We start from the raw sequence: 24,004 nt of genomic DNA on the forward strand, positions 1-24,004 counted from the left end.
TGGCTGTCTTTAATGTTTACTCTGCGACACATTGTAATGACGTTTGTACCTGGAAAAAAAAAGAAATTTTCTGTCATTAAAATCCTTTGTGTCCTGGATGCGCAAATGATGTAATATATTCATGCATGTGATTGTTTATGTTCTCCACTTAAAGGGGCGCTGCCACATCAGTCATTAAGATGCAATTAAATATATAAATTATTACAAGTGTAGGACATGAACCCAGATGAACCAACTGACAAGCAGCTGATCCGCCTGAGTAGGGAAGTACTCAAGGGACAATTTAATGCAGATATTACATTCTATTGTTTGTTAGAGGGAGTCATTTCTGCATTACTGATTGCGTTTATAGGGACAGTTTACCCTGCATTTTTTTGCACTACAGTTAACTGTGATGATATAAGGAGCTGCAAATTACTGTTGGAGAAACTGTTTAGTTAATTTTATTTACATATCGAGGGTGTGCACAGCGCGCACATGCAAAGCATTGAGATTTGCTATCTAGCATTCAAATTTTGTTACCCCTCTCATTGCACGAGCGCACATACGTCACCACATTCCACACATGCTTTACAACATATGTGAAATAAAGTGATGTAATGTGTGCGCATGCGCACTGAGAGGGTAGCAAAATTTGACAGGTAGCAAAAATCAACAGAAAACCAGCAAGTTTTTGAATATCAGGCCCTAAATATTGTATAGAGACAGAGATAAGAAAGGAAAACATTTGAGTGATAAGACAAAGGGGCATATTTATCAAGCGCCATATGGAGCTTGAGGCCCCTTGTTTCTGTGCGAGCCTTCAGGATAGCCGGAAACAGAAGTTATGAAGCAGCGACCGCTGCTCCATAACTTGTCCGCCTGCTCTAAGGCCGCGGACAGAAAGCAACTCGATCGAATACGATTGGGTTGATTGACACCCGCTGCTAGCGACTGATTGGCCACGAATCTGCAGGGGGCGGCATTGCACCAGCAGTTCACAAGAACGTATGCTGTCTACATTTATCGATGTGGAGCGGACATGATACGCTACTTTGTATCATGTCTACTCGCACATTGATAAATAGGCCCCAATGTCTGATCTCTCTCCAAACTAAGCCTATTTTGATAGGTTGTGGTTTCAAACAACACACCCAGCTATCTAATTTACAAAAATAAACTTAAAGGAACAATTTATCATACATTTCATACTCTGCAGCTGGTATAACAAGTCTTTAACCCTTGCAAAAAGTTAAACATATAGGTAAAGTCCTACTTGAGATCCACAAGCATTGCAGTTTCAGAGCTGGAAAATGACAATGAGCTAGATAGGTACAGGAGTTGTACAACTCACCAATCACTGGGTGTGTTCAGTTTAGAGTCTGCAATGCTTGTCGCTTTCAACCAGCATATGTTTTGCTCCTTTGAAGGTCCCTGTGATCAGTAATACTAAAATGACACTTTATAACAAGAAATGAGAGCATACCAGCTTTGCTTTAGAATGACCCTTCAAAATACAACCTGGCAGAAAACTTGAGGTATACAGCTGAGAAACACTTCCCAACACCTGCTGGATTTGTCATGGGAGGGTGTTGGACAACACAGGGGTTCAGGAGTGCAGTTTACAAAGGGTCTTGCTGTGTGCAGAGAAGCCAAAATAATAGACCTATGGCATGAGTAAAGACTGGGCAGTGCCCCTTTAACTTGCTGTTCCGGCTACAGTTTGAATCTTTTGTTATGTCCTTACACCTCTCAGGTTATATTTCCAACTACCCATCTCCCCCATCGTATCCATCTAACCCACGTCTAGTCCCAGTCCCAGCCCTAAAGTTCACTCATATTGATGAAGATGATGGTGAGTCTTGTCTAGGTGTCCATGCTGCAGTTGGGCTCCTTGTGGTTTGCGGTCACGCTGAAGCTTTCCTGCTTTTTACTTTCACCACTTATACTATAAAATCACTGTCCGCTGTCTCATTAATGCAGCTATTTGCTGGGATAAAGTACACAGTTATTTCTCTATTTTATCTTCACTATCAGAGATCATTTAAACCTCCAATGTTCATATGAAACCTATAATATTAATTGCACAATATTCTCTTGGTTAACTAAGAAAATAGTCAAAATTATTATATCACCAAGTCCTACAATTTCATAAGGGATGGATTTGGGGTGAAGAGGGCGCTGGGTAGCTATTACCAAATGGTAGAGTGGGGTGGGTGTAAGTAAATTCTATAGTAATCAGTATCGCCTAATCTCTAGAGATTATGTCTTTAGTATGTATAGTCCTTCAATTCCAAGGTTCTTTAAGTATAGTTCTATATAGAAGTATGTGAAACCAGACTGTATAACTTAAAGTGAATGTCAATTTTGATGCTAAAGTGCCCGGTTTTTAAAAATTTGATTAAAAACAGGGGCACTTTAATTCATCAAAATTTACATTTCACTCCTGTTGAGAAAAAAACTTACCTTTTAATCTTCACAGCAGCTCCAGCTTCCTCTGGTCGTTGCAAGCCATTTCTGACATCAGAAATAATGGATGTCATCCTCCAATCACTGCTCCCCCCCCCCCCCCCCGGGGGAATCAGTGTCTGATTCAACGCTGTGATTGGAGGAAGCCGGATTCCTCATTTCTTTCATGTAATTAGCAAGAGTCCATGAGCTAGTGACGTATGGGATATACATTCCTACCAGGAGGGGCAAAGTTTCCCAAACCTTAAAATGCCTATAAATACACCCCTCACCACACCCACAATTCAGTTTTACAAACTTTGCCTCCGATGGAGGTGGTGAAGTAAGTTTGTGCTAGATTCTACGTTGATATGCGCTCCGCAGCAAGTTGGAGCCCGGTTTTCCTCTCAGCGTGCAGTGAATGTCAGAGGGATGTGAGGAGAGTATTGCCTATTTGAATGCAGTGATCTCCTTCTACGGGGTCTATTTCATAGGTTCTCTGTTATCGGTCGTAGAGATTTATCTCTTACCTCCCTTTTCAGATCGACGATATACTCTTATATATACCATTACCTCTGCTGATTCTCGTTTCAGTACTGGTTTGGCTTTCTACAAACATGTAGATGAGTGTCCTGGGGTAAGTAAATCTTATTTTCTGTGACACTCTAAGCTATGGTTGGGCACTTTGTTTATAAAGTTCTAAATATATGTATTCAAACATTTATTTGCCTTGACTCAGAATGTTCAACTTTCCTTATTTTTCAGACAGTCAGTTTCATATTTGGGATAATGCATTTGAATTAATCATTTTTTTCTTACCTTCAAAAATTTGACTCTTTTTTCCCTGTGGGCTGTTAGGCTCGCGGGGGCTGAAAATGCTTCATTTTATTGCGTCATTCTTGGCGCGGATTTTTTTGGCGCAAAAATTCTTTTCCGTTTCCGGCGTCATACGTGTCGCCGGAAGTTGCGTCATTTTTTTGACGTTCTTTTGCGCCAAAAATGTCGGCGTTCCGGATGTGGCGTCATTTTTGGCGCCAAAAGCATTTTAGGCTCCAAATAATGTGGGCGTCTGATTTGGCGCTAAAAAATATGGGCGTCGCTTTTGTCTCCACATTATTTTAGTCTCATTTTTCATTGCTTCTGGTTGCTAGAAGCTTGTTCTTTGGCATTTTTTCCCATTCCTGAAACTGTCATTTAAGGAATTTGATCAATTTTGCTTTATATGTTGTTTTTTTGTCTTACATATTGCAAGATGTCTCACGTTGCATCTGAGTCAGAAGATACTACAGGAAAATCGCTGTCTAGTGCTGGAGCTACCAAGCTAAGTGTATCTGCTATAATTTTTGGTATCTGTTTCTCCAGCTGTTGTTTGTATTGCATGTCATGACAAACTTATTTATGCAGATAAAATTTCCTTTAGTACTGTTACATTACCTGTTGCTGTTCCGTCAACATCTAATTTTCAGAGTGTTCCTGATAAACATATGAGATTTTATTTTTTAAATCCATTAAGAAGGCTATGTCTGTTATTTCTCCTTCTAGTTTACATAAAAGTCTTTTAAAACTTCTCTTTTTTCAATGAATTTTTAAATGAACATCATCATTCTGATACTGATAAATCTTTGTATTTGTTCAAGATGGAATTTATTCGTTCTTTATTTAAAGAAGTATTAATTGCATTAGAAATAGAGGATTCTGGTCCTCTTGATACTAAATCTAAACGTTTAAATAAGGTTTTTAAATCTCCTGTAGTTATTCCAGAAGTGTTTAATCTCCCTGATGCTATTTCTGAAGTAATTTCCAGGGAATGGAATAATTTGGGTAATTCTTTTACTCCTTCTAAACGTTTAAGCAATTATATCCTGTGCCATCTGACAGATTAGAGTTTTTTTGGGACAAAATCCCTAAGGTTATGGGGCTGTCTCTACTCCTGCTAAATGTACTACTGTTCCTACGGCAGATAGTACTTTATTTAAGGAAAATTGAATCCTTTCTAAGAAAAGCTTACTTATGTTCAGGTAATCTTCTTAGACCTGCTATATTTTTAGCGGATGTTCCTGCAGCTTCAACTTTTTGGTTAGAAGCTTTAGCGCAACAAGTAACAGATCATAATTTTATAGCATTATTATTATTCTATAACATGCTAATAATTTTATTGGTGATACCATCTTTTGATATCATTAGAGTTGATGTCAGGTATATGTCTCTAGCTATTTTAGCTAGAAAAGCTTTATGGATTAAACTTGGAATGCTGATATGTCTTCTAAGTCAACTTTGCTTTCCCTTTCTTTCCAGGGTATTAAATTATTATCTCAATTGTTTCTGGAAGGAAGGGAACTTTTTTACCAAAGGATAAAAAATCTAAGGTAAATTTAGGTCTAATAGTCTTTTTCGTTCCTTTCCTCACAACAAGGAACAAAAGCCTGATCCTTCATCCTCAGGAGCGGTATCAGTTTGGAAACTATTTCCAGTTTGGAATATATCCAAGCCTTATAGAAATCTATAGCCAGCTCCTAAGTACCCATGAAGGTGCGGCCCTTATTCCAGTTCAGCTGGTATGGGGCAGATTACGTTTTCTTCAAAGAAATTTGGATCAATTCCATTCTCAATCTCTGGTTTCAGAACATTGTTTCAGAAAGGTACGGAATTGGCTTCAAGTTAAGGCCTCCTGCTAAGAGATTTTTTTCTTTCCCGTGTCCCAGTTAACACAGCAAAGGCTCAGCATTTCTGAAATGTGTTTCAGATCTAGAGTTGGTTGGAGTAATTATGCCAGTTCCAGTTCTGGAACAGGGGCTGGGGTTTTATTTTATCTCTTCATTGTATCAAAGAAGGTCAATTCCTTCAGACCAGTTCCGGATCTATCAATATTGAATCGTTATGTAAGGATACCAACATTCAAGATGGTTACTGTAGGACTATCCTGCTTTTTGTTTAGCAAGGGCATTATATGTCTACAATAGATTTACAGGATGTGTATCTGCATATTCCGATTCATCCAGATCACTTTCAGTGTCTGAGATTCTCTTTTTAGACAAGCATTACCATTTTTTTGGCTCTACCGTTTGGCCTAGCCTCAGTTCCAAGAATTTTTTTCAAAGGTTCTCGGTGCCCTTCTTTCTGTAATCAGAGAACAGGGTTTTGGTATTTCCTTATTTGGACGATATCTTGGTATTTGCTCAGTCTTCTCATTTTCGAAGAATCTCATACGAATCGACTTGTGTTGTTTCTTCAAGTTCATGGTTGGAGGTTCAATTTACCAATCAGTTCATTGATTCCTCAGACAAGGGTAACCTTTTTAGGTTTCTAGATAGATTCAGTGTCTATGACTCTGTCCTTGTCAGACAAGAGAAGTTTAACATTGATATCAGCTTGTCAAAACCTTCAGTCACAATCATTCCCTTTGGTAGCCTTATGCATGGAAATTTTAGGTCTTAGGACTGCCGCATCAGATGCGATCTCCTTTGCTCGTTTTCACATGCGACCTCTTCAGCTCTGTATGCTGAACCAATGGTGCAGGGATTACTCAAAGATATCTCAATTAATATCTTTAAACCGATTATACGACACTCTCTGACATGGTGGACAGATCACCATCGTTTAGTTCAGGGGGCTTCTTGTTCTTCCAACCTGGACTATAATCTCAACAGATGCAAGTCTTACAGGTTGGGGAGCTGTGTGGGGGTATCTGACGGCACAAGGGGTTTGGGAATCTCAGGAGGTGAGATTTCCGATCAATATTTTGGAACTCCGTGCAATTTTCAGAGCTTTCCAGTCTTGGCCTCTTCTGAAGAGAGAGTTGTTCATTTGTTTTCAGATAGACAATGTCACAACTGTGGCATACATCAATCATCAAGGAGGGACTCTCAGTCCTCTGGTTATGAAAGAAGTATCTCGAATTTTGGTTTGGGCGGAATCCAGCTCCTGTCTAATCTCTGCGGTTCATATCCCAGGTATGGACAATTGGAAAGTGGATTATCTCAGTCGCCAAACGTTGCACCTGGGCGAATGGTCTCTTCACCCAGAGGTATTTCCTCAGATTGTTCAATGTGGGAACTCCCAGAAATAGATCTGATGGCTTCTCATCTAAACAAGAAACTTCCCTGGTATCTGTCCGGATCCCGGGATCCTCGGGCGGAGGCAGTGGATGCATTATTTTCTTCCTTACAAGTGTCATCCTGCCTATATCTTTCCGCCTCTAGTTCTTCTTCCAAGGGTATTCTCCAATATTCTAAAGGAATGCTCGTTTGTCTTGCTGGTAGCTCCAGCATGGCCTCACAGGTTTTGGTATGCGGATCTTGTCCGGATGGCCTCTTGCCAGCTGTGGACTCTTCCGTTAAGACCAGTCTTTCTGTCTCAAAACCTTAATTTTAAGGTATGGAGTTTGAACGCTTGATTCTTGGTCAAAGAGGTTTCTCTGACTCTGTGATTGATAATATGTGACAGGCTCGTAAATTTGTATCTTGAGAGATATATTATAGAGTCTGGAAGACTTTTATTTCTTAGTGTCTTTCTCATCTTTTTTCTTGGCATTCTTTTTGAATACCGAGAATTTTACAGTTTCTTCAGGATGGTTTAGATAAAGGTTTGTCCGCAAGTTCCTTGAAAGACAAATCTCTGCTCTTTCTGTTCTTTTTCACAGAAGGTTTGCTAATCTTCCTGATATTTATTGTTTTGTACAACCTTTGGTTCGTATAAAACCTGTCTTTAAGTCAATTTCTCCTCCTTGGAGTTTGAATTTGGTTCTGGGGGCTCTTCAAGCTCCTCCTTTTGAACCCATGCATTCTTTGGTCGTTATATTACTTTCTTGGAAAGTTTTGTTTCTTTTGGCCATCTCTTCTGCCAGAAGAGTCTCTGAATTATCTACTCTTTTTTGTGAGTCTCCTTTTCTGATTTTGCATCAGGATAAGGCGGTGCTGCGAACTTCTTTTGAATTTTTTACCTAAGGTTGTGAATTCTAACAACATTAGTAGAGAAATTGTGGTTCCTTCATTATGTCCTGATCCTATGAATTCTAAGGAGAAATCATTGCATTCTTTGGATGCTGTTAGAGCTTTGTAATATTATGTTGAAGCTACTAAGTCTTTCCGAAAGACTTCTAGTCTATTTGTCATCTTTTCCGGTTCTAGAAAAGGCCAGAAAGCTTCTGCCATTTCTTTGGCATCTTGGTTGAAATCTTTATTTCATCATGCCTATGTTGAGTCGGTAACACTCCGCCTCAAAGGATTACAGCTCATTCTACTAGGTCAGTTCTACTTCCTCGGCGTTTAGGAATGAAGCTTCGGTTGATCAGATTTGCAAAGCAGCAACTTGGTCCTCTTTGCATAATTTTACTAAATTCTACCATTTTGATGTGTTTTCTTCTTTTGAAGCAGTTTTTGGTAGAAACGTACTTCAGGCAGTGTTTTCAGTTTGAATCTTCTGCTTATGTTTTTTCATTAAAAATTTTATTCTGGGTGTGGATTATTTTCAGCAGGAATTGGCTGTCTTTATTTTATCCCTCCCTCTCTAGTGACTCTTGCGTGGAAAGATCCACATCTTGGGTAATCATTATCCCATACGTCACTAGCTCATGGACTCTTGCTAATTACATGAAAGAAAACATAATTTATGTAAGAACTTACCTGATAAATTCATTTCTTTCATATTAGCAAGAGTCCATGAGGCCCGCCCTTTTTTGTGGTGGTTTTGATTTTTTTGTATAAAGCACAATTATTCCAATTCCTTATTTTATATGCTTTCGCACTTTTTTCTTATCATCCCACTTCTTGGCTATTCGTTAAACTGAATTGTGGGTGTGGTGAGGGGTGTATTTATAGGCATTTTAAGGTTTGGGAAACTTTGCCCCTCCTGGTAGGAATGTATATCCCATACGTCACTAGCTCATGGACTCTTGCTAATATGAAAGAAATGAATTTATCAGGTAAGTTCTTACATAAATTATGTTTTTAGACCCAGGAAGAGGCTTTGCGACGGGTGGAGGAAGCTGGAGCTGCTGTAAAGATTAAAAGGTAAGGTTTTTTTTCTTAACAGTGCACTTTAGCATCAAAATTGACATTCACTTTAATATGTGATAGAATCATCTGAGCATGTATGTTATACAATCATCTAAACATATAAATATAAATGTAAACAAGAGATCCAATTTCTATATTAACTTTTTAACGCCGTTATGCCGTTCTATTCTGTCATATTTACACCTTCTGTGCTTCAAGGACTTGATCGCGGTCTGGAGGGCGTTCCTAGGGTTGTAGGGACGCCCCCCAGATGCGATCCAATAATTGAAATCTCGCAATCGTATGCACGATCGCGTAGTTTCAATTTGTCTACATCGGAACAGGTGTTCCGATGTAGGCACTTTAACCCTGTCACAAAAGGGTTAAGTATGTAATTTATTTATATATTAAAAATGATGGATAAGAAATTAAATTCATAAGACAAATCATGCAATGATTTGATTAAAACAATATTTCAAATAGGATACTTCAAATAAAATAATTGGCATAAAACAAATAGATCAAGTCAATTGGAACAAATAAATCCATTCATTCATAATTCCAATGTAAATTTATCCAATGATAAAATAGCAGTGATAAAACGATTAGTAGTTCACAATTGAGGATGTGAATGTGAAACAAATATGAGCATAAAATTGTTGGTTCCGAAAAAACAAAACAAAAAAAAAACAGTGTGAACAAAAGCGCATGTTTCAGGATATTAACTGTTTTTAAGGCGTTTTTTATGCTCATTTTTTTTAGGTTGGCCAACCTTTCTACTACTGACTGTTTCACATTCACATCCTACTACTAATCATCTTATCACTGCTGTTTTATTTAATTTGTTTTAATTGACTTGATCTATTTGTTTTATGCCAATTGTTTTATTTGAAGTGTCCTATTTGAAATATTGTTTAAATCAAATTATTACATGATTTGTCTTATGAATTTAATTTCTTATCCATCATTTTTAATATATAAATAAATGACATACTTAACTTAGAAATTGTATCTCTCATTTACATTTATATGTTTAGATGATTGTACCACATACATTTTCAGATGATTCTATCACATATTAAGTTACACAGTCTGGTTTCACATACTTCTATATAGAACTATACTTAGAGAACCTTGGAATAGAAGGACTATACATACTAAATACATAATCTCTAGAGATTAGGCAATACTGATTACTATAGAATTTACTTACACACCACTCTACCATTTGGTATTAGCTACCCAGTGCCCTCTTTAAACCAAATCCATCCCTTTGGAAATACCCCCTGGAATCTTTGAGGAAGCTTCTTTTTGGCTAAGAGGGCTTATACCTTAGAGCGCAGAGAATATATATCTTTCTGTACACCTAAAATTTCATAAACCATGAAACCATGAGTAAGGAGATATCTTTATATTCATCACTGTCCAACAGTTATATGATGCAGAGGTGACAAATTACAGCAGAGATCTTACACAATAACACAACCATCAGACAATCAGTTTGGTCAGTGTCAACTCCTAACATCTGTAGGTGTATTGTGCACTCACTGTGGCTATGCTCTGCGTCCTGTTGTCTGTTGCTCACTCTGCTGGTTTTGCTTAAGGTGTGCTCTTATGTTCTTCCTCCGGTGACTGACAATATCTCTATTCCAGTCAGCTTCTCCTGTTTGATAACTTCTGTCCTCTGCTGTTCCACCTAAATGGGACTACTTTCCTCACACTACTCCTTCTGTTTAATGACAGCTCTCCCACACTTCTATTTCAGGTCATCTCTCCCAAACTGCTTCTCCTGTTTGAGGTCATCTCTTCCCAAACTCCTCCTTCTGTTTGAGGTCATCTCTTCCCAAACTGTTTCTCCTGTTTGAGGTCATCTCTTCCCAAACTGTTTCTCCTGTTTGAGGTCATCTCTTCCCAAACTGTTTCTCCTGTTTGAGGTCATCTCTTCCCAAACTGTTTCTCCTGTTTGAGGTCATCTCTTCCCACACTGTTTCTCCTGTTTGAGGTCATTTCTTCCAAACTGCTTCTCCTGCTTGAGGTCATTTCTCCCACATTGTTTCTCCTGTTTGAAGTTAGCTTGCTGCTTCATATAATACTTCCCTTGTTTGAAGTTTGTTACCCCACAAAAATTCTAATGTGTAAGGGGTGTTCTCCCACTCTGCTCCTCATGCTTGAAGTGTGATCCCCCACATTGGCTTCATGTATGAAGTATGTTCTCCCACACTACTTCTCATGTTTGAGTTCAGTTCTCCCACACCGCTCCTCCTGTGTGAGGTGTGCTAGCCCACAAAACTCTTCCTGTCTGAGGTGTGCACACTCACGCTGCTCCTCCTGTTGATGTGTGCACTGGCATACTGCTCCTCCTGTTGATGTGTGCACTGGCACATTGCTCCTCCTGTTGTGTGCACTCGCACACTGCTCCTCCTGTTGTGTGCACACGCACACTGATCCTCCTGTTGTGTGCACACGCACACTGCTCCTCCTGTTGTGTGCACACGCACACTGCTCCTCCTGTTGATGTGTGCATGCTCACGCTGCTCCTCCTGTTGATGTGTGCACGCTCACCCTGCTCCTCCTATTGATGTGTGCACTCTCTCACTGCCCCTCCTGTTGATGTGTACACGCTCACACTACTCCTCCTGTTGATGTGTACACGTTCACACTGCCCCTCCTGATGATGTGCGCACTCTTACACTGCTCCTCCTGTTAATGAATGCACTCTTACACTGCCCCTCCAGTTGATGTGTGCACGCAAACACTGCTCCTCCTGTCAATGTGTGCATGCATACACTGCTCCTCCTGTTGATGTGTGCATGCTCACACTACTCCTGTCGATGTGTGTATGCTCACACTGCTCCTCTTGTCGATGTGGGCACGCTCACACTGCCCCTCCTGTTGATGTGGGCACGCTCACACTGCCCCTCCTGTTGATGTGGGCACGCTCACACTGCTCCTCCTGTTGATGTGTGCACTCTTACACTGCCCCTCTTGTTGATGTGTGCATTCTTACACTGCCCCTCCTGTTGATGTGGGCACTCTTAAACTGCTCCTCCTGTTGATGTGGGCACTCTTACACTGTCCCTACTGTTGATGTGGGCACTCTCACACTGTCTCTCCTGTTGATGTGGGCACTCTCACACTGCCCCTCCTGTTGATGTGGGCACTCTCACACTACCTCTCCTGTTGATGTGGGCACTCTCACACTGCCCCTCCTGTTGATGTGGGCACTCTCACACTACCCCTCCTGTTGATGTGTGCACTCTCACCCTGCCCCTCCTGTTGATGTGTGCATTCTCACACTGCCCCTCCTGTTGATGTGGGCACTCTCACACTACCCCTCCTGTTGATGTGGGCACTCTCACACTACCCCTCCTGTTGATGTGTGCACTCTCACACTACCCCTCCTGTTGATGTGTGCACTCTCATACTGCCCCTCCTGTTGATGTGGGCACGCTCACACTGCTTCTCTTGCGGAGTAGTGTACTTTTGCTCTGCTTCTCCTGTTTGACATTTTTATTCCCAGTTTCCTCTGACCTACTGTATGAGAGTTTCCTGTCTTTTTTCTGTGCAGGAAGAGAGCTGAGAGTGGTGGTTAACACCAATGATCCGGACTACGAACACGTTTACACTGTAGAAGATTATAAAGACATGGACGATGAAGATGGAACAGAAAGTACGCTGCTGGCTGATGGTCAGTGTGTTTCATTTTGCTCTTTATTAAATGTCTTTTGCTAGTGATCTGTAAGAAGTAATGATCTATGAAGAGCACAAGTAAAGGGAGGTGATCTGTAAGAAGTAGTGATCTATGAAGAGCACAAGTAGAGGGAGGTGATGTGTAAGGGGTAATGATCTTTACGGGGTACAGGGAGTGGGTGTGTGATATGTAAATGTTATAGATCTATGAGGGTTACATTGAGATGGAGGTGATCTGAAAGAAGTAACGATCTATAAAGGGCGAATGGAGAGGGAGGGTGATCTGTAGGAGATAATATATTTTGAGTGGCACAGGGAGACCCAATCAGCTGGCAGGTTCTCTAGAATCTCTACCCATACAAACTGGTGTTTCAGAGGGTTAGAATTTGGCACATAAATAAACAATATCAGAAGAAATGCTAATTAGACTGAGAGAACTAATGTCACTGACTAATTTAGGGAATATTATTCTGGTTTCTTTTCTTTTTTTTTTTTTTTTTTAAAAGGGGAGTATCTCTTGTCAGCCCCAGAACAAAAGTCACTAAAGGACAGTGATGCTTTTGGTTTAATTTTTAAAGAAACAAAAATTAGCATCTAAAAATGTTTCTCTTAACAGGCATGACCATCCCACCATCACCTGTAGCCAACAAGCGGAAAAAAAGAGATACCTCACAGCAAGGTAAACACTTCTGATCACCGCTACCTTATCAATAGTAGAGATGCTTCCTGCTAGTTCAAGCTCAAGTTGGATTAAGTATATAATGACCACACCTCACTAGAGACCATATGAAAAATGCATATGGCATAGTATAGACAATTCCAAAGCACAATATCATTAAGAAAATAATTGTGTACAGAAATGTTTTAATGAAAAAAAACCATTTTTTTAACCTAACTGAAACATAAATATATTTTAAAACAGGGTTTAACCAATTTGATGAAAACACAGGAGCCAGCAGCTTTGCGTCAGGACCTAATGTTAAGGCTCCATTGACTCCCTGGTGCCGGGGTTTGTCGAGCCCTGCATTAAAACTTTCTCTAAAGTTCTGTTTTCAAAACGATTTGCTCATGCGGCTCTCTCGACCCCTTTCACAACCATTTATTTGAAGTGGTCTCTATTTTTTTAAATCACTGATGTTTTATCTGACTGTACAAAAGGACTTAAGGTTCATGTGTGGCAAAGAGCAGTGGGTGGAAAAAAATATTTTGTCCAAAAACACAGCTTCAGAGTTTTGCTTTTATTTTTTATTGAAGACAATATTTATTCCTTCATGAGAAGTTAGTATTATAAAGGCTACATTGTGTTTATTTATTTTTTACTCTGCCAATGATATTAATGTCTTTGTCTACTGTATTTATAATATACTAAGACCAAAGTCAAGTGTTGGATTGGGTTTGGTTACAACTAGAAACATCCTGCTTCTAACTCCATATTACCATTTCTACTTGCAGATATTTGCCACATGCCCATGCTAGAGGGAGATTGTAGCAAGTTCACACTGAGGTGGTATTATAACCGCCTGGTGGGGGAGTGTCGCCCGTTTGTGTACAGTGGCTGTGGCGGTAACCTCAATAGATTTGATGAGAAGGAGCTCTGTGAGCTTCAGTGTCTACATTGGAAACCAGCAGGTGCGTTGCACATAGTTCACAACGTGGGTCTGATTCTCAAACACTCGCTGGCATGGAGAGAAGTCATCTGATTATTTTACTGAGCATTATATTGTAATTTGTCTCTCCATCACATAAAGGATATAAGGCATCTCCCCTTTATGAGATAACACAGTTCCCATGGTAGAAATTGCCTTTAAAGCAATCGCTGAGGTGCATTGGAATACTGACCAGGCTACAATTGCTGAGGTGCATCGGAATACTGACCAGGCTCCTTATAGAATCTTATTCCTTATAGAATCTTTCCAGGCCAGAGAGCTCTTGAGGGCCGCGGTTGAGAAACACTGCTCTAGAGATTCGGGCCCTAAGACACAACTTATTGTGTATGTGTGTCATTGTTTTATTATATAAAACCTTTGCAAAAGTTAAACGCATTATATACAAGCAATAGTGCAAGAATATAATGCTCAATCACATTACATTTTCCTTTTGCACTTTATGTTCCTTAAAAAAAAAAAAAAAAATGCCACAAGATTACAGGTTGTGGCTTTAACATATTTTTATGATAAAGTACCAAGTGAAAGGAGCCAATTTTAAATAGTAAATTGGATTTTTTTTTTACCACTCCAGCTGAAACACTTAAAAGAAAATTCCAAGAGAACAAAGAAGAATTGATAATAGGGGTAAATTAGAAAGTTGCTTAAAATTGCATGCTCTATCTGAATCACAAAAGAAAAATTGTTGGGTTCAGTGTCCCTTTAACCCCTTAATGACCACAGCACTTTTCCATTTTCTGTCCGTTTGGGACCAAGGCTATTTTTACATTTTTGCTGTGTTTGTGTTTAGCTGCAATTTTCCTCTTACTCATTTACTGTACCCACACATATTTTATACAGTTTTTCTCGCCATTAAATGGACTTTCAAAAGATACCATTATTTTCATCATATCTTATAATTTGCTATACAAACAAAATACAAAATATGATGAAAACATGGAGAAAAAAAACACACACTTTTTCTAACTTTGACCCCCAAAAACTGTTACACTTCTACAACCACCTAAAAACACCCATGCCAAATAGTTTCTAAATTTTGTCCTGAGTTTAGAAATACCCAATGTTTACATGTTCTTTGCTTTTTTTGCAAGTTATAGGGCAATAAATAAAAGTAGCACTTTGCTATTTCCAAACCACTTTTTTTCAAAATTAGCGCTAGTTACATTGACATGTATATATATTTTTTTTTTAGAAGACATCCCAAAGTATTGATCTAGGCCAATTTTGGTATATTTCATGCCACCATTTCACCGCCAAATGCGATCAAATAAAAAAAATTGTTCACTTTTTCTCAAATTTTTTCACAAACTTTAGGTTTCTCACTGAAATTATTTACAAACAATGTATGCAATGATGGCATACATGGTTGTAAATGCTTCTCTGGGATCCCCTCTGTTCATAAATAGCAGACATATATGGCTTTGGCTTTTGGTAATTAGAAGGCTGCTAAATGCCACTGCGCACCACACGTGTATTATGCCTAGCAGTGAAGGGGTTAATTAGGGAGCATGTAGGGAGCTTCTAGGGTTAATTTTAGCTTTAGTGTAGTGTAGTAGACAACCCCAAGTATTGATCTAGGCCCGTTTTAGTATATTTCATGCCACCATTTCACCGCCAAAAGCGATGAAATAAAAAAATTGCTCACTTTTTCACAAACTTTAGGTTTTTCACCGAAATTATTTACAAACAGCTTGTGCAATAATGGCACAAATGGTTGTAAATGCTTCTCTGGGATTCCCTTTGTTCAGAAATAGCAGACATATATGGCTTTGGTGTTGCTTTTTGGTAATTAGAAGGCCACTAAATGCCGCTGCGCATCACACGTGTATTATGGCTAGCAGTGAAGGGGTTAATTAGGTAGTTTGTAGGGAGCTTGCAGGGTTAATTTTAGCTTTAGTGTAGAGATCAGCCTCCCACCTGACACATTACACCCCCTGATCCCTCCCAAACAGCTCTCTTCCCTCCCCCACCCCACAATTGTCCCCGCCATCTTAAAGGGACACTGAACCCAAATTTTTTCTTTCATGATTCAGATAGAGCATGCAATTTTAAACAACTTTCTAATTTACTTCTGTTATCAATTTTTCTTCGTTCTCTTGCTTTCTTTATTTGAAAAAGAAGACATTTAAGCTATTTTTATGGTTCAGAACCATGGAAAGCACTTGTTCATTGGTGGATGAATTTACCCACCAATCAGCAAGAACAACACAGTGTGTTCACCAAAAATGGGCCGGCATCTAAACTTACATTCTTGCATTTCAAATAAAGATATCAAGAGAATGAAAAGAATTTGATAATAGGAGTAAATTAGAAAGTTGCTTAAAATTGCATGCTCTATCTGAATCATGTTAGAAAAAAATGGGTTCAGTGTCCCTTTAAGCACTGGCAGAAAGGAGGGGTAAGAAAGGTTATTGCAGGATGCTTCGATATCGAGGCATCACTGCAATAACCGGAAAGCAGCTGGAAGCGAGCAGGATCGCTTCCAGCTGCTTTACAGACTGAGGACGTGCAGGGTACGTCCTCAGGCGTTAACTGTATTTTTTTTTTGAGGATGTACCCTGCACGTCCTCGGTCATTAAGGGATTAAAGGGATATGAAACCCATTTTTTTTTCTGTCATGATTCAGATAAAGCAGCAATTTTAATTAACTTACTGAACCAAAAATGGGCCGACTCCTAAGCTTACATTCCTGCTTTTCAAATAAAGATACCAAGAGAACAAAGACAAAATTATAATAGGAGTAAATTAGAAAGTTGCTTAAAATTGCTGCTCTATCTGAATCATAACTGAAAAAAACATAATAATTTATGCTTACCTGATAAATTTATTTCTCTTGTAGTGTATCCAGTCCACGGATCATCCATTACTTATGGAATATATTCTCCTTCCCAACAGGAAGCTGCAAGAGTCCACCCACAGCAAAGCTGCTATATAGCTCCTCCCCTAACTGCCATATTCAGTCATTCGACCGAAAACATGCAGAGAAAGGAAAAACCATAGGGTGCAGTGGTGACTGTAGTTCAAATGAAAAAATTACCTGCCTTAAAGTGACAGGGCGGGCCGTGGACTGGATACACTACAAGAGAAATAAATTTATCAGGTAAGCATAAATTATGTTTTCTCTTGTTAAGTGTATCCAGTCCACGGATCATCCATTACTTATGGAATACCAATACCAAAGCTAAAGTACACGGATGATGGGAGGGACAAGGCAGGTACTTAAACGGAAGTTACCACTGCCTGTAAAAAACCCTCTCCCCCAAAAATAGCCTCCGAAGAAGCAAGGTATCAAATTTGTTATATTTGAAAAGTATGAAGCGCAGACCAAGACTCCGTCTTGTAAATCTGTTCAACAGAAGTCACATTTAAAAAAGGCCCAAGTGAAAACCACAGCTCTAGTAGAATGAGCTGTAATCCCTTCAGGAGGCTGCTGTCCAGCAGTCTCATAAGCTAAATTAATTATGCTTTTTAACCAAAAAGACAGAGAGGCTGCTGAAGTCTTTTGACCTCTCCTCTGTCCAGAATAGACAACAAACAAGGTGAACGTTTGATGAAAACTGTAGTAGCTTGTAAGTAAAACTTTAAAGCACAAACCACGTCCAATATTGTGTAATAGACGTTCCTTCTTTGAGGAAGGATTAGGATACAAGCATGGAACAACTATCTCTTGAGTGATGTACTTGTTAGATACCACCTTAGGAAAAAACCCAGGTTGGTACGCAGGACTACCTTATCCGTACGAAGGACCAGATAAGGAGAATCACATTGTAACACAGATAACTTGGAGACTCTACGAGTCGAGGAATTAGCTACCCAAAAGGAACTTTCCAAGATAAAGATTGATATCTATGGAACAAAAAAGGTTCAAACGGAACTTCTTGAAGAACCTTAAGAATCAGGTTTAAGCTCCATGGCGGAGCAACAGTTTTAAACACAGGCTTGGATCTAACCAAAGCCTGACCAAATGCCTGAACGTCTAGAATACCTGCCAGACGCTTGTGCAAAAAAATAGACAGAGTAAAAATCTGTCCCCTTTTAAGGAATTAGCTGACAACCCTTTTCTCAAAAACATCTTGGAGAAAAGATAATATCCTGGGAATCCAGACTTTACTCCATGAGTAACCCTTGGATTCATAACAATCAGATATTTACACCATATCTATGTTCAATTTTCCTAGAGACAGGCTTTCATGTCTGTATTAAGGTATCAATGACTGACTCGGAGAAGCCATGCTTTGATAACATCAAGCGTTCAGTCTCCAGGCAGTCCATCTCAGATTGATTCTATTTAGATGGTTGAAAGGACCCTGAGGTAGAGAGACCTGTCTCAGAAGCAGAGACCGTGATGGAAAGGATGACATGTCCACCAGATCTGCATACCAGGTCCTGCGTGGCTACGCAGGCGCTGTCAAAAACACCAAAGCCCTCTCCTGCTTGGTCTTGACCTCCGGAGGAAATCCCACTCCCCCGGAAGAAAAGTCTGACGACTTAGAAAATCCACCTCCCAGTTCTCAACACCTGGGATATGGATAGCTGATAGACAAGAGTGAGTCTCTGTCCAGTGAATTATTGTAATACTTCTAACATCACTAGGGAACTTCTGTTCCCCCTTGATGGCTGATGTAAGCCACAGTCGTGTATATTGTCCGACTGAGTATGATGTACCTCAGAGTTGCTAACTGAGGCCAAGTCTGAAGAGCATGGAATATCACTCCCAGTTCCAGAATATTTATTAGAAGGAGGGTCTCCTCCTAAGTCCACTATCCCTGAGCCTTCAGGGAGTTCCAGACTGCATCCCAACCTAAAAGGCTGGCATCTATTGTAACAATTGTCCCATCTGACCTGCGGAAGGTCATACCCTTGGACGGATGGACCCGACATAGTCACCAGAGAAGAGAATCTCTGGTCTCTTGGTCCAGGTTTAACAGGGGGACAAATCTGTGTAATCCCCGTTCCTCTGACTGAGCATGCATAGTTGCAGCGGTCTGAAATGTAGACGTGCAAACGGTACTATGTCCCTTGCCGCTACCATTAAGCCGATTTCATTCATGTACTGAGCCACCGAAGGGCGCGGATGGGATGAAAAAAACACGGCAGAAATTTAGAAACTTTGACAACCTGGACTCCGTCAGGTAAATTTTAATTTCTACAGAATCTATCAGAGTCCCTAGGAGGGAAACCCTTGAGATTGGGGATAGAGAACTCTTTCCTTGTTCACTTTCCACCCATGTGATCTCAGAAATGCCAGTACTACGTCCGTATGAGACTGGGCAATTTGGATGTTTGACGCCTGTATCAGGATGTCGTCTAAATAAGGGGCCACTTCTATGCCCCGCGGTCTAAGGACCGCCAAAGCGACCCCAGAACCTCCATAAAGATTCTTGGGGCTGTAGATATCCCAAAGGAAAGAGCTACAAACTGGTAATGCCTGTCTAGAAAGGCAAACCTGAAAAACGATGGTGATCTTTATGCATCACAATGTGAGGATAAGCATCCTTCAAATCCATTGTAGTCCTCTATTGACTCTCCTGGATCATAGTTAAGATGGTACGAATAGTTTCCATCTTAAATGACGGAATTCTGAGGAATTTGTTTAAGATCTTTAGATCCAAAATAGGTCTGAAGGTTCCCTCTCCTTGGGAACCACAAACAGATTTGAGTAAAAACTCTGTCCCTGTTCCTCTCTTGGAACTGGATGGATCTCGTACACAATGTAAGAATGCCTCCTTCTTTATCTGGTTTGCAGATAATTGTGAAAGGCGAAATCTCCCCTTTTTTTGGGGGGGATCTTTGAAATCCAGAAGATATCTCTGGGATATAAATTCCAATGCCTAGGGATCCTGGGCATCTCTTGCCCACGCCTGGGCAAAGAATGAAAGTCTGCCCCCTATAGGATCCGTTACCGGATAGGGGTCCGTTCCTTCATGCTGCCTTAGAGGCAGCAGCAGGCTCCTTGGCCTGCTTATCTTTGTTCCAGGTCCGATTGTCTCCAGACCGCCTTGGACTGAGCAAAAATTCCCTCTTGTTTTGCCTTAGAGGAAGAGGATGCCACACCTGCCCTGAAGTTTTTAAAAGGTACGAAAATTAGACTTTTTTTTTTTTTTTTTGCCCTTGATTTAGACCTATCCTGAGGAAGGGCATGACCTTTTCCTCCAGTGATATAAGCAATAATCTCCTTCAAACCAGGCCCGAATAGGGTCTGCCCCTTGAAGGGAAGTTAAGTAGCTTATTTATTAAAGTCACGACAGCTGACCATGATATAAGCCATAGCGCTCTGCGCGCCAGTATAGTAAAAAACAGAATTCTTAGCCGTTAGTCTAGTCAAATGAACAAGGCATCAGAAAACAAAGGAATTGGCTAGCATAAGCTTGTCAAATATATTCATCCAATGGAGTCGCTTAACTGTAAAGCCTCATCAAGAGACTCAACCCAGAACGCCGCAGCAGCAGTGACAGAAGCAATGTATGCAAGGGGCTGCAGGATAAAACCCTGTTGAATAAACATTTTTTATCCATTGGATCTAAAAAGCACAACTGTCCTCGTCAGAGGTAGTGGTACGCTTAGCTAGAGTAGAAACTCTTCTCTCCACCTTAGGAACTGTCTGCCAGAAGTCCCGTGTGGTGGTAACTATTAGAAAACATTCTTCTAAAAAATAGGAGGGGAAGAGAACGGCACACCTGGTCTATCCCATTCCTTATTAAAACATTTTTAGTAAACCTCTTTAGGTATTGGAAAAACATCAGTACACACCGGCACTGCATATTATTTATCCAGTCTACACAATTTCTCTGGCCCTGCGATTGTACACATTCATTCAGAGCAGCCAAAGCCTCCCTGAGCAACAAGTGGAGGTTCTCAAGCATAAATTTTAAATGTAGAAATATCAGAATCAGGTTAAATCATCTTCCCTGAGTCAAAAAAAAAAAAAAAATCACCCACAGACTAAGCATATTGTGAGGTAGTATCATACATGGTTCTTAAAGCGTCTGTATGCTCTGTATCTACCCCCAGAGCTAACTGCTTTCCTTTAATTTCAGGTAGTCTGACTAATACTGCTGCCAGAATATTATTCACCACCTTTGCCATGTCTTGTAAAATAAACGCTATGGGCGCCCTTGATGTACTTGGCGCCATTTGAGCGTGAGTCCCTGAAGCGGGAGTCGAAGGGTCTGACACGTGGGGAGAGTTAGTCGGCATAACTTTCCCCTCGACAGAATCCCCTGGTAAAAGAAACGCTATGGGTGCCCTTGATGTACTTGGCGCCATTTGAGCGTGAGTCCCTAAAGCGGGAGTCAAAAGGTCTGACACGTGGGGAGAGTTAGTCGGCATAACTACCCCCACGACAGAATCCTCTGGTGATAATGTTTTTAAAGACAAAAAATGATCTTTATTGTTTAACATGAAATCAGTACATCTGGTACACATTCTAAGATGGGGTTCCACCATGGCTTTAAAACATAATGAACACAGAGCTTCCTCTATGTCAGACATGTTAGAACAGACTAATAATGAGACTAGTAAGCTTGGAAAACACTTTAAATCAAGTTAACAAGCAAATATATAAAACGTTACTGTGCCTTTAAGAGAAACAAATTTTGTCAAAATTTGAAAAACAGTGAAAAAAAGGCAGTAAAACAAACGAAATTTTTACAGTACATGTAATAAGGTAACAGAGCATTGCACCCACTTGCAAATGGATGATTAACCCCTTAATGCAAAAAACAGATAAAAAAAAAAAAAAAAAAAAAAATGACAGACGTTTTTAAAAACAGACACAACAAACTGCCACAGCCAACAGTGGGAAGCTTCAGTTAACTGTTTCTATGCAAAATTTAAGCCAGCCATGTGGAAAAAACTTAGGCCCCAATAAGTTTTATCACCAAACATATGTTAAAAAACGATTAAACATGCCAGCAAACGTTTTAAAACACATTTTTACAAGAGTATGTATCTCTATTAATAAGCCTGATACCAGTCGCTATCGCTGCATTTAAGGCTTTACTTACATTACTTCGGTATCAGCAGTATTTTCTTAGTCAATTCCATTCCTAGAAAAATATTTTACTGCACATACCTTATCTGCAGGAAAACCTGCACGCCATTCCCCCTCTGAAGTATCTCACTCCTCAGAATGTGTGAGAACAGCAAATGGATCTTAGTTACGTCTGCTAAGATCATAGAAAAACGCAGGCAGATTCTTCTTCCAAATACTGCCTGAGATAAACAGCACACTCCGGTGCCATTTAAAAATAACAAACTTTTGATTGAAGAATAAACTAAGTAGAAAGCACCACAGACTCTCACGACCTCCTATCTATGTTGAGGCTTGCAAGAGAATGACTGAATATGGCAGTTAGGGGAGGAGCTATATAGCAGCTTTGCTGTGGGTGGACTCTTGCAGCTTCCTGTTGGGAAGGAGAATATATTCCATGATCTGTGGACTGGATACACTTAACAAGAGAAAATGGGTTTTATATCCCTTTAAATGCATATAGATGAATTACATATTTGAATAGAAACATATTTGCAATATACATTTATTGGAAAAAAATTCTTCTAGCAAAAGTTACCACTGTTTTAGTGTTAACATTTTTCTCTGCATGTGATATTCTCAGTGCACAAGCATTTAAATACTGCAGCTGTTCAGAGCACCAGTGGGATTTGTATCATGCCAGCAATGAACAAATTGAGTCGTTACCAGATGGTACAAGCACCGTATGCTGTCTGAACAAGTGGTGTGTTTTAAATGCTTGTGCACGGTGCATACTAAAATAATGATTAAAAAAAAGGGACATATTTGCCTCGTTTCTCTCCATGCTGGCGACTTTGTGATAAATCGTGACCTTCATCTTGTCTTACACTGAGCTTATAAAAAGAATCAGTGGTAATTCAGATCAATAATAACGTGAATTTAATTTTATTTTTTGCAGATAAACCACAGGAAGATAAAAGCTAAGAATGTCTCCAATTGTAGAGAAAACTGTATTATTTTGTAAGATTTGCCAAGACTGTGGTAAACACACACGCTGCTGGATCCTAAACAGGAGAATTGTGTTCCTGAGCTGTCACATCTGGGAAATATTTGTGTATTTTATAATATTAATATAATTATCACAGCTGTAATTTGTATGACATGGTGCATAATAGTTTTTTTGTAGAAAAGAAATGGTGCTATTTTTATAATATTTTACAACCCAAAGTGAAATGTTTTATCAAGAAAAAGCAAGCTTGATGCTGAGTCTGTACACTGCAAATTGTCTTCATTATTCATATAGATAGATTTATTTTTAATAATTGCTTGGATGACGCCCCTTCGTATTCGCTTGTGTACATTCCATATAGCAACATGTTGATGATATTTTGGTTTATTTATAAGACAAAAATAAGACAACAAAAATCTTAGCAGGAAGAAATGTTAAATAAAGACAATAGGGATATGGGAAACCAACATTAATTTGGCTAAAGTTTCACTGTAACTGGTGCTAAGGCTTGTAAGCATGAACTGTAAAAATGTGTCAGAATAAGGTTAGGATGTAAATATACAGTATGTACTTTTATAATGCTTTATATTAAAAATGGCTTGTCTGCCTGAATAATAAAAAACAAAAAAACAAGGCCGCTGGTCTTTTGTTTTCAGAGATACTTGACATTTGGGTATTGTGCATTGAGCCTATTTTCTGCTGGCGGCCCTACATTACTGAATCTCTGTGATCTTCTACAGACAATAAGAGGAAATCTTATGCTCATCTATTTGTGGCACTTGTCCATAATCTGACAAGCAGGGAAGACTTTAAAAGAAGGTCATTGAATGAGAGTGACTAGATAATATGGCAGATTCCAAGGATATGATGGGGAGAAGGGTGTAAGAGAGGTTGGTAGGCAGAAGGAGGAAATTATGTAGAAACGTTGGTCTCTCACTAATGAAAAAGCGCCATTTCCTCTTACTGCTCAATTAGAATCCAGCCTGGTCACCTTTTTTTAGACACATGACAGAGTTTCTATAAAATCGCTAGGTACGAACATAATACATCTCCAAAATTTAAACAACTCTTTAAGTTAATATATACAGTACGGCCAGATTAGGAGTGGAGCGCTCCCTTGAGCGCAATCGTGATTTGCGCTAGAATGATTACAGCATATTCAGAGCTGTGGTTAACTGTTTTGTAAAATTAAAAAGCTGCACAAAACACATCCAAAATACATTATAATGTACTCTTACACTCACAATAA

General features: G+C 39.6%; 1 protein-coding gene across 1 annotated transcript; it reads left to right on the forward strand.

The window, feature by feature from the left end:
* Positions 1–936: 936 nt before the first annotated feature.
* Positions 937–23,388, forward strand: LOC128666247 (papilin-like). Its single transcript, XM_053720723.1, has 5 exons — positions 937–1,834; positions 11,989–12,108; positions 12,727–12,789; positions 13,563–13,739; positions 22,705–23,388. Exons 1-5 carry the CDS (start codon positions 1,717–1,719, stop codon positions 22,728–22,730), a joined length of 504 nt encoding a protein of 167 aa, XP_053576698.1. The 5' UTR covers positions 937–1,716; the 3' UTR covers positions 22,731–23,388.
* Positions 23,389–24,004: the final 616 nt, after the last annotated feature.

The sequence above is a fragment of the Bombina bombina genome, chromosome 7 (genome assembly GCF_027579735.1).
Source record: "Bombina bombina isolate aBomBom1 chromosome 7, aBomBom1.pri, whole genome shotgun sequence".
Classification (NCBI taxonomy): Eukaryota; Metazoa; Chordata; class Amphibia; order Anura; family Bombinatoridae; genus Bombina; species Bombina bombina.

Excerpts from the sequence above, each read along its gene's own strand:
- LOC128666247 (XM_053720723.1), top strand. The coding sequence starts at position 1,717 with ATGTCCTTACACCTCTCAGGTTATATTTCCAACTACCCATCTCCCCCA. Across the intron at positions 1,835-11,988 it reads TCATATTGATGAAGATGATG|GAAGAGAGCTGAGAGTGGTG; the intron begins GTGAGTCTTGTC and ends TTTTCTGTGCAG. Across the intron at positions 13,740-22,704 it reads TCTACATTGGAAACCAGCAG|ATAAACCACAGGAAGATAAA; the intron begins GTGCGTTGCACA and ends TATTTTTTGCAG.